This window comes from Anopheles nili, chromosome 3, assembly GCF_943737925.1.
Source record: "Anopheles nili chromosome 3, idAnoNiliSN_F5_01, whole genome shotgun sequence".
NCBI lineage: Eukaryota > Metazoa > Arthropoda > Insecta > Diptera > Culicidae > Anopheles > Anopheles nili.
Window position 1 is genome coordinate 58,800,044 of NC_071292.1, and position 11,273 is coordinate 58,811,316.

Sequence of the window (11,273 nt, forward strand, 5' to 3'; positions counted from 1 at the left end):
AACCACCCCTAAATGGCAACCCTTCTGGATTGCAGTTGCGCATGACGTTTCGGCAGGATTGTCAACAAAAACATGGCTTTTTTGGGCCGCATTTTCCGTCGCGGAAATCACTTTCGTACTCTAAAACAGTATGAAAACATTCAAATTGCACAAGCCAACCCCCAGGATCTTGTGCAGAAGGTAGCTGTTGCTGAGGGTGGAAAGTATTTCGTCGCCTGGCATCCAAAACCAGAGTTCCCGTATGAGTGCAGCAAGCCGCTAGAAGTTGTTACGCCCGAGATCAACGCGAATCTCGTACGAGATGACATAATCAACAAAAGCCGCGGGGCTCTGAAAGCGAAACACCCCGAGTTTGTGCGGGAAGAACTTAGCAAAATAACGTTCACGACGAAACACCGATGGTTCCCAAGGGCGCGCGACAAGCGAGCGAAGAAAACACCAATGGATCGTGAATATCTGTAGTGTGGCATGTGCGTTTACCGGCACAGTAGTTGTCCATAAGAATAAATGCATTCGATCATTAATTTTATTAACATACACCCTAATCGCAGCGTCGCTTCTTAATAAGTGAACCTAGTAGATCCGAAATAGTTGACGCGTGGTTTCCATTGAATGAGGATTTACTGTTCATGAAACCAGCAACACGTTTGCGTTGATCATCTGTTTTTTCCGTAGGTTTGTTCTTCATGTCTCGATGATGTGGAAACGTGGGCATCAACTTGGGATCACACGCTGTAGGAATAAATGTTTACGTGAATTGATTACGATTAAACACATAAATCAAGGTAGTTCAACAACCGCTATACTTACGGAGTGGCGCCTCATTTAGATATTTGCTGATCAGGCATTGCTTTGCCGAAGCCCGACTTTGCGGATTGTACATGAACAGTTTGTTCAACAGCTCAAAACCGGCCTTAGACAGAAAGGGAAACTTGCTCTTAAGATTATTGTACGGCTGTTCTTTAAGGGTGAAATTTTGCACCAGCGGTAAGCTGTCGAATTCGGGCCAAATGGCCGACTTAGGTGTACCGAGCAGGTTAATGATGAGCTCGATCTGCGATATCTCGCTCGTACCAGGTAGCAACGGCTTGTGGGTAAGCAGCTCGCCTAGAATGCATCCTGTGGCCCACATATCCACAGCGGTGGTTTGTTGTGCGGAACCAAACAACAGCTCTGGCGGCCGGTACCACAGCGTTACCAGTCCCGGGGTCATCGGTTTTTTTGAATCGCTCATGTACCGGGCTAGACCGAAATCGGCTATTTTGAGAGTACCATTGTCGGTGAGCAGAAGATTGGAAACTTTCAGATCCCGATGTATTATGTAGTTCGAGTGCAGATGTTTTAGTCCCTTCAGCAGCTGAATTATGAGACATTTGACTTGTGATTCCGAAAATGGAGAGTCCATGTTGTCCAGAAGCGAGGCAAGGTCCTGTTCACAAAACTCCATAACGAGGAAGATGCTCTCGAGGCTGTTGCCGACTACAACCTCCTTTAGCCGTACGACGTTTTCATGGTTGCAATTTTTGAGAATTTGAATTTCACGCAATCCGCTTATTGGAAACCCATCCTTGAAGATGTCTTGATCAATCCTAACCTTTTTTAAGGCTACTATCTCGTTCGAGGCAGAATCACGTGCACGAACTGAAACGAGAACAACGAGCAAGCAATCTGGAATATCATAACCCCTAGTCCGGTAAAATAAACTCACAAACAATGCCGTATGTACCCTCGCCAACACGGTTGCATTTTTCGAACGCAGAGACGTAACGGCACTTTCCATGCTGCAAGTTAAAAAAAAGAACAAATTATTTATGCCGGTCCCATAGCTTTTCCGTTTTCCTCCACATACTATATCTTTCGGTTGAATGTCAATGATTTCCTTTGTACGAAAATTCATAAGGGCTCCTTTACGCCGAACCGGGCGATTCGGGTCGCGAAAATCCGCATAATCTGAAGTGGAAACACTATTGCGGTTTACTATCATTGAAATAACGCAAACTACAAACCTGATGTCATAGTTGAGGTAAATTATTACTACGTTATCATGTGCAATATGACCCGTTGATAAAAGAAAATGTTAAGACCGAAATTTGCGCGAAATTAAAAGTCGTTTTTGACTAAATCGCTATTATTTGATGTTTTGCTCGTACACGATCGCGTTTTGTTTTGAGATTCGTCCTTTTCTGTGTTTTCTACCTTTCTCTGTCTTTTTTATGCTTCACGTTTATAGTGCCAGACTCGGAGCTGCGTTTCTGTGAAACATTTGAATAAATTGCCTGCGCTTACGTTATTCGGTTATTTTTTCAGGACATAAAAAGGATAGCTTATAATGGAATAAGTGGAAATTTTCCATTACTAAAAGTGTGTTTGTTTATCTGCAGTATTAATTGATGACAAAAATTTAGCATTGTACTGCATTTGTTAGCGTGTTTTTACACGTTCTTTTACATAAATTTAGGACATACTAAAAGGACATTCGTGAGTCGTACACCAGCAAGCCAGTAACTTCTTACTAATAAATAATAAAAAAATCACCATACATTTTTTTGCTTCTATATCAACACAACAAAAGTGTTGAAGGGTTTTCAAACACATATGATGTGAGATTCTTACTAAAAATATCAAATCTTGTTCAGCATTTGTTTAGTTACAACAATACACCTTCTAGCTAAAACTTGCCAGCCGTCTGGTCTGAACGTGAAACATCGGCGACAGGTTTCACCCGATTCCCGCTGGGTTGGACTGCTGCCAGTGATGAAAGAAATTAACTGTTGAATTTATGGGATGAAGAAAATTTTCAACCATACGTGGGCAAAGGCCCGACCTAAGCAAACTGAATTAGGTAGGAATTTATTCGCCTTTGTGCAAACGTCCCACGGACGAGGGGCTTCCGCACGAGCTTATGACTAACGGATGCTTCTACGTTTTCGACCCTTTCGCAACTCTTCTTTGAGGACCGAATTTCTGCACTAATCCTCGGATCATTGAACGTTGTTTGTTCGCAACGGCATTCGAGCGACAACAGAACTTTCCCGATTTTCTCCACTCTCGGCGCAGTAAAAGGATTCGCCGTGTGCGAGAAGATATTTCCTTCGTCTTTAAATGTTTGTCGAACGGAGCCCTCCCCATATCCCGGGGAATAGGAAAAGGATGAAAGCGAATTCAAAGGCGAGAGGGTCTCCGGTCTGTTTTCGAGCGTTTTCCCTTTCCTCGTACAAAAAAGTTAGGATCTTTAGGATGTGTGAAATGAGCGAAGCGACGCTAGTATATTTCGAACCGAAAAGGACACGCAGCACACACTCACACACGCAAAAAAAAACAACTAAAATTGAATCATTTTGCTCCAGCAGCTTGCGATTCGCTTACTGTTCGATTCCTTTCGGAAGCTATTGTGTTACCCCATCAAAAATGAACACCACGGGTCGGGGGTTTTCGGTGGATGTTTAACCGATCCCCGGTTCTCCGGCTTCCGAACCGTGCCGTGTTGGGATGTGTGGGAAGGGATTATAGGTTGTTTTGTTTATTTTCCCGCTGTGTTTCGGTGCATTAGCAAAATGAAATGTTCAAACGGAACAAAAAGGGCATCGTCAATATTTGCCCCCACCATAACCGCGGTCGGTGAAGGCGGTGGGCAAATGGGTTGATCCGCATCGGATGTGCCTGCTCCGGCGAATATTATCCTAGTGGGAATAGTAGACGTTTTATGGGTTTTTAAAAGGTACATAAAGCCGCATCATAATCGTGGGCTTTTCTTTTGTGCCATGCCTTCGTTGGCCGTGCGGTGACTGGCAAGGATGGTGACTGCATATTTAGTGCCTAATCATCTCACATCGTCAATTTCATCGGTGGGTTTTGACGAAGCGCAACATTGACGTTGCTTAAGTGCACGTTTCTAATTGAATTGAATCAATACACATCTTCCGGGCACGGTCCCTGGCAGCTTGACGGTTCCTAGCATTGGCGCCAGGAACGTCTTCGCTCACTGCATGGCCGTGTGCACACTTTGGCGGGAAAATTGCATTAACGCAATCATTGTTCGAGTTTGCGTTTCCCTTTGGTGCGCTACCCACTACACCGCCAGAAGTGAAGTGAAGTCCGACCGTCCGGCGTATGAAAAGTGTTGAATATGAAGGCGCCCGCAAAACCCGGCCCGACCGACTTAATGCATGTTTCATTTAAATGAGGCCCATTTTGTGGCTCCGTTGCGATGAAGCGCAAGAGCAAATTTTACGCCGCCCGTTAAGCGATTTGCCGTTGAAGGATATTAACACGCGAAACGTGTGTCAGCCACGTTGCCAGTGCTTCACATACTTGACCGTGGCTGGGGTTCTTACGAGTAGGGCTTTGGACGAACGCGCGAGAATGCGAACCGGAATAGGACTATTATCTTCACACGTCTGTGTGTGTGGGAAATGTGCGAAATGGAGCATGATTTTCCAGCGCTTCCGCTTCTGCACGATGGCGCTATCGACGGTCGGTAATGTGGATATTAATATGCCGATACATGGCAGCTTCTATCGGTCGCTAGTGTGCGCTCATTCGTGCGATTCTCGATCTCGGGTCGCAGGATCTTGCACTGCCCCGGATGCTTCCGGGGAACCGATATTCAAAGGTCGGCATTGCCCTCGATATGGCGAGCGTAAGCGCAACCGAGCGTGCGTGTGCGGTTTTGCAGTTTCCGGGTTTCCAGTGGTGTGATAACGTGTTCTCGTGTTGATAATGGAAGCGTCCCCGGGTATGATTTAGATAATTCATGCGAACGATATGACCGGTCGGTTGGGCATATGCGTGCCTCCGCCGTGTGTGCGTGTGTGGGAGACAGTTTGATGTTACGTTCCATTCGACTACTCTCGAAGAAGCCGCTTTTAGGCGTGGGTAATAGGCTTCCAATCGTTGGGTGAATCCATTTATCGTCACACTCTATTTAAACACACCTCACCAACCAGCTGAATGTTGTTTGCCACGCTGCTACTAACCCACCACGCCTTCGAGGAGCAAATCGCTTAGCAATATTTGCAGTTGAAGGCGAAAAGAAACACACGTTAGCACACATTTGCCGGAACAAAACCATCCCATCTACGCCTCGGGGACAATTTATGTATGCGCCATTATGCACATTAGCGGGTGGCACCACTTCTCGTTCCCAACTCGTCCTCGGTTAATGAGTGTTGCCTGCTGCCCGCCGGCGGATCTGCCGATGGGTCGCTTCGGTGGTAAATCTCGAAGACTGTAATTAAGAACGTGACCCCGAATGCTAAAAACCACATTATTTCGCGTGGCAAAAGGACCGCGTCCGGAATGCGTGATGGGTAGAGCGTGGCGCCAAGGAAGTGGGTGTAAAACAAAGCAAAAGACAAAAAAAAAGAAAAAAGAAAACATCACATAATATAAAACCACCCCCACTTTGGGCTTCGTGCGAAACACCATGTCATTAGGCACCCATGTCCCCTCGTTGGGGTTGCGTTTTCCTCGCAAGCAACAGTTCCCGCTCGCGGAAATGGGCTCGGAAAATGAATGGGCCGTACGCGTATGTAAATGCTGCCGGGGTGCAAATTGGACGCAAAAGGGCAAGGCCGCTAACGGCTTCTTTGGCTGACTTTTCCACGCCCACCCACGTTGCACAAGATGATAAACCGAAGCGACAGCACCGTTCCAGATCACGACACAATGCTCTGGTTGTGTTGGGGGAGTGGGGAGCAAAAGTTTTCCCACCCCGGGGCAAAAGGGTTTACCGGCCATGGAAACTTGCTCCCAGGTCGGAGTGAGAAATTATTAGCCAGTCCGAAAATGAAACTAATCGAAAGCGAACCGCCCGCGGACGTGCCAGGTGGAGAGAGAGGGGGGGGGGGGGGGCTGGGTGGTGTGGGTGGGGCAACGGAACGGTGAAGTTCTTCGAATGCGTAATCCTCGAGGATTACGGGGTTGTGATGGAAAACAACAAGCTTCGGCGGGCGAATTATGCACGCCGTGCGTTCAGGTACACGACCGGGACCGCAAGGCAAGCGTTCGGTCAGCGTACCTGCCCCCTCCCCTCCCCCACTGAATCCTTATGCCTCCCCCACCACCCCTTCGCTTTCCACCTTGGAACGGGCGCTCGTGGAGCGAATTAATTAACATTTAATCCGGACGCATTACCGAGGTCAAAAAGCGTGGCAAAGATGAAGTCTGACAGGTCGGTGCGTTAGGTTTGATCGAGCAGGAAGATTGGTATGCAAAGTAGCTTTCTCCCGCAGGGGCTTTCGATGGCAAATAGACGGTATGGTTCGGCGAAATTATACAATATGGAGCACAGGAGCACAGGTTGTGCGAATGTGTGTGTGTGTTCGTTTACTTCAGGTGGCGCGCTCGCTTCAGTTCTTGCTCAAGACATATTTATGGACAAGGTTTTTGTAAGACAATTTATTCATTTTTATGCCCAAACGCCATAGGAATATGCGCTATTTTCATAAATGTTATTCACTTACAGAGCTTTCTTGATCACGTCCCTCAAAAATTTGCCCTGAATCTCCTAGCTGCAAGTGATCATGATACTTGGAAAAAGATTTCTTTATTTATTCCCCCAATTTATTCCAATCTGCTGAACCATTATACAACGTAAACCTTCAAAAAGGTGCTTAGCCTTGCCTTGTTCACAATTAGCCATAATGTCGAGAGCTCTCTGCAACGCCTTTCAGCGCACTTCACTCGGCCCAAAGGTAGACGCTAGCACTTTCTCTAAAGCGACATCGCAGGAAGACGAAACGGTGCAAAAACAGATGTCGCTGGTGCTTCAACGTTGTGGCTCAACTTCACATTCTACCTAGGCGCACCTGAAACAACGGCACCCGGTTCCGGTGCCGTGATGAAAGCCCTCTCAAGAAGCAGCCGCCTCCGGAAAACACTTTCCCAAAGCCGCCACACCTGGCGTTGGAGCAGGCAACCGAGAGACGCTCCATTTGTCGGACACGCCACGTCTGAGGGTTGGCGATAAAAAGTGTCTGGCAGCCGGCGAGAAGGTGCCGAAGGTTGTGCATGTGTTCGATTTTAATAGGAAATTTTGGGAACAAGCTTTGGTTAAGCTCATGCCACACGGTGAATGGGCTATGGATGCGGGATAGAACGAGGAGCGAGCAAGTGCGGTTCCGTCCCAGCTCGATTGCGTTTCTGGCACCCGCCACAGTGTTTTCCGATATGGAACACCGAAGCAGATGGCAGACCACCTAACCTTCGTCAGTGTAAGTGCATTGATCCGTAAAACTAAAATTGAATGTAGAACCAAAAAAGGGCACGGAAGCTTGTTCCCGAACAACGTTCGCACCAGAGGAACCGGGCGGCGAGCCCGTGCCGTGTTTTGTGGAGTCGGGCTTTTGGTGGGTAGCCAACCTGGTGCGGCGCAACTCTGCTGGAACCGGCTGGAACGATTTCCGATCAGCACCCGAGAGTATGAGTGCCACTGATTGGAAGTGAATTTTTCGGCCCCCGTGCCCCGACTCTAATCTGTACTGAAAGCTTTGGTCAAACGAACCGGGAGCGTGCCCTTCGAAAGCCCGATCCCGAAGGGCTGGCTGGATGTTGGCCACCGCTGCAGACAGCCTCCTTTCTCTTATGTTTTTCGGGAAAATTAAATTTTCTCCCGCACAGGTAATGCAGTTGCTCGGAAGGTAGCCTGGTAGACAAAAAAGGAAGGAAGGAAGGAAGAAAAAAACACCAACCCAGCCCCGAACTACAACTACTTCGGTCGATATTCGCCAATTTTCCGTGAACGGACTACGTAGCGCCGGAAGTGGTTCGTACGGTACGTGCTGACGGGATACCGACGGTGCTAGCGACATGCGCTCGATTCGGTCGCCGGAACAGAGAGCATACCCGTTTCGATGTTGTGTCGTGCATTCGGATTCAATCATGCACCATCATGCATTAAACGGGATGCTATTGAGTGGCTATTCCGATAGTGCCGGAAGTGGTACCTTTCGAAATGAATTGGAATACATTAGATTGGAATGTGGATGTACTTCTGTCAATCTGCGTTTTGCGTTTTATGTCTTCCACGTGTTCGTTCCGTCTTCACCGTACACTAGTGCGAACAATGCATTTTTTGGCTGCTTTATTGATAAGCTTACACCTTTCGCGTGCTTCAAAAGAGCGTTTGAATTTCATACAGAAATTATGCAACTAATGCGATTCAAGTTGATGAAAGAACCGTATCGGCCGTCGCGCTGGTTAGCTGGAATTGGTGATTGGAAATGGAACTAGCAAATCGCTTTTGATTGGTACAGTATTCCTCGTACATTTTTTTTGCTAGATCCGATTTTAGAAAGGACCGTTTGTGGAGCCCCAAATTTGGTATCATAAACCGACCCTCGTTCCAGGAAGGAGATAAATTCAACGCACATGCGACAGGAGTTTTGTGTTCAAACATGCGACGTACCGGCGAGGCGTCTCCATGGTAACGGACGCGCTGTTGCTTGTCCCTGTGTGTTTGTTCGATACAAACGCTTCAGAATTTTCGGGACCGTGCCAGCAAACGGACCCCGGGAACCGTGGAGCGCATTCGAACGTTCTGTTTTGCGTTTGCGTTTGCTTTAGTTTCCTTTTTGTTTTCCGGACCATTTCCTTCCGCTGCAGGATTGGGGAGAGCTTTTTTCTGCTCGTTTTTGCGTCGAAACCGCCCGGATATAGGGACGCTGTGACGCTGGTATATTCTCTGACAGCGGATGTTTGAATTCCTGCCGAGGTACAGTATTTGGTGTAGGCTAAGGAAGGAAGGAAGAAAGAACAAAAAAAAAATAACCCAAACTGTTTCGTTCTCTCGGGCCGTTTGACTGCACGGTGTTTACACAGATTTTCTCTGATTGTTGATTTAGGCTCCTCGTCGGATTGGCTACATCTAATCTGCGGCTTCCGGCGCCGGACTTTGTGTAGATAAACCGAGAAAGAGTCATTCCGGGGCCGTCGTTTGGAAGTTTCGTTTAAATTGCATCAAAATAAGCGTGAGACGGAGAGATTTGCAGTGGTTAGAACATTAAGTGAAACAAAATGGTAGGTATGGAAAGCAATTAGAAAGGTGCACGAAGATTGCATTTCGAATGCAGTTTGCGAAAGCGTACTGATACATTTATCCTCTGCTTGTTTGGTTCTTTTAGGGTCCGAAAAAGGCGAAAGGAAGCAGTAAGTATTGTCGCGAGTGCCATTACCTACTTTGTTTGTGAGTGGACTTAGTTTGAATCATTTCACCGTAATCTCCGTATCGTCCTTAGCCGTCATCGATGGCGTCGACACGTCCAGCATGTCCCGGGAGCAGCTGGAACAATTTGCGCTCAAACTACGCAACGAGATGGAACGCGAGCGAGAAGAGCGCAATTTCTTCCAGCTCGAACGCGACAAATTACGCACTTACTGGGAGATCACGCGCAAGCAGCTGGAGGAAGCGAAGGCGGTCATTCGTGGGAAGGAGCGAGATGTCGAGGTCGCCCAAGAGCTCGCTGACCAGGACACGAAGAACGTGATGCAGGAGATGAAACACCTGCAGTACGAGCACCAATCGCACATTGGCGAACTGCGGGCCGAAATGATGACACAGCTCAAGATGGCGCAAGAGGACCACACGTTGCAGGAGCGAGAACTGCTGAATGATAAGCGCGATCTGAAGCGGTTGCTGCGTGAGAAGGAAGAGAACACCGAGCTGGAGATTCAGCAGCTGAAGCTGAAGCACAGCGAGCTGCTGAGTGTGGAGCGGGCAAAGTTTCAGGAAGAAATCGAAGCCATGACGAAGCTGTTCGACCAGCGTCTTGCGAGCTACAAGGAAGAGGCCGAAGTGCGCCACGAGATGGAGCTGTCCGAGGTGGAGGAGCGCAAAAACGGACAGATTGCGGAGCTGATCAGCACAAACGAGCAGGCGTACCGCGAGATGAAGAGCTATTACAACGCGATCACACAGAACAACCTGGCGCTGATCAACAGCATGAAGGAGGAGATGGAAGAGATGCGCCTGCAGTCGGACAAGGACCTCAAGAGCTTTAGCGAGGTGATGGCGGAGAACAAACGGCTTACCGAACCACTCAAGAGCTCCCAAGCGGAGTTGGTCGAGCTGCGCAAGAAGCTGCAGTACTACGATCGTGATAAGGCCACTCTCAACCGGGTGAAGATCCGGTTGAACAGCACCCAGAAGCAGTTGTCGAGCTTGAAGCTTGAGCAGGATGTGCTGCAGATGCGGTGTGAAAAGTTGGTCGAGGAACGGGACCAGCTAAAGCGCTTGTTTGAGAAGTCGATGTTGGAGCTGCAGCAAAAGTCCGGTTTGAAGAACTCGCTGTTGGAGCGTAAGCTGGAGTACATCGAGAAGCAAACTGAGCAGCGTGAAGCCGTCCTTGGGGAGGTCCTGTCGTTGGCCGGCATAGAGCCACAGTCGCTTAGTGTGCGCATCGAGAAGCTTTTGGTGCAGAAAAATGACAAAATTCAAGCCTTACGGTACGACCTGGCCAGGGTGAGCAAAATGTACGACGATCTGCTGTCGCTCATCGAGGGTAAATTGGTGAAGTACGGCATCACGCTCAAGGACCTTGAGCTTACGAATTTGCGGCCGGAGAAGTAACTCTCCATCTCGTTCCAAGTGCCTTCATTTATTTACACTCGCATATCCTGCGTACGCTACGCCGCTAAAACATTCAGCATTCCTGGCGCATGAAGTGCTAAAAGCACATGCCGTTGAATGAAACATGATGAATGCAATTAATTCGCTGAATGCACGGTGCGCAAATGGTAGTCCGCTGGTAGTGCTGTTGAGGTTGTCGTTAGGTCTCGCAGGAGTTTAAAGCATTCGCCCTAACGCCCAAACCACTAATTACGAACGAGAGCGAACACTGGCGGTCGCAATGCACGAATGCAAATGATAATTATTACAGGGGCATCATAATGAATCATTCATACCGTCGTTTAATTCCATCCTCCCAGGTGGCAGGGCGTTCAGTGCCAATAGTATCACCCCCGCGCTCGCGTGCTTCTGGTTTTCCCCCGTATCCGGTAATTTTGTCCTTCCGTTTACTATCTCACCTTGCGCGTTTGGCGAGGCGAGCCGCCAAGGTGCCAAGATAACCGGATTGTGCCTTCGGGAAATAACCTCGAAAAGTCAGAGTTTGTCACGCCACCGTGACGGATGGCGTGTGTGTGGCTGTGTGAGGGTGTTTGCGAGGGTGGATTCAAAGAGCGTGCGTCCCTCTGGTGGAGATGCTTCCGACGACCTCGTGGTGGTAAGAGCTCAGCAAAAGTAGCTGCTATCCGTACGTCATAGGCTGTCGGTC

The 11,273-nt window shown here is 48.4% G+C and overlaps 3 protein-coding genes across 3 annotated transcripts; 2 read left to right on the forward strand and 1 right to left on the reverse strand.

The window, feature by feature from the left end:
- The first annotated feature begins 66 nt into the window (after positions 1-66).
- LOC128723042 (39S ribosomal protein L42, mitochondrial) lies at positions 67-529 on the forward strand. Its single transcript, XM_053816747.1, has one exon. The coding sequence runs from the start codon at positions 73-75 to the stop codon at positions 460-462; it is 390 nt and encodes a 129-aa protein (XP_053672722.1). The 5' UTR covers positions 67-72; the 3' UTR covers positions 463-529.
- Positions 530-541: 12 nt separating this feature from the next.
- Positions 542-2,016, reverse strand: LOC128724710 (cyclin-dependent kinase 10). The gene is made up of 5 exons (XM_053818431.1): positions 2,007-2,016; positions 1,850-1,950; positions 1,709-1,781; positions 811-1,641; positions 542-732 (listed from the first exon to the last, which is right to left on the reverse strand). Exons 1-5 carry the CDS (start codon positions 2,014-2,016, stop codon positions 542-544), a joined length of 1,206 nt encoding a protein of 401 aa, XP_053674406.1.
- A 7,112-nt stretch (positions 2,017-9,128) lies between these two features.
- LOC128726830 (dynein regulatory complex subunit 4) lies at positions 9,129-10,567 on the forward strand. The gene is made up of 2 exons (XM_053820661.1): positions 9,129-9,147; positions 9,237-10,567. The coding sequence occupies exon 2, from the start codon at positions 9,266-9,268 to the stop codon at positions 10,565-10,567; it is 1,302 nt and encodes a 433-aa protein (XP_053676636.1). The 5' UTR covers positions 9,129-9,147; positions 9,237-9,265.
- Positions 10,568-11,273: the final 706 nt, after the last annotated feature.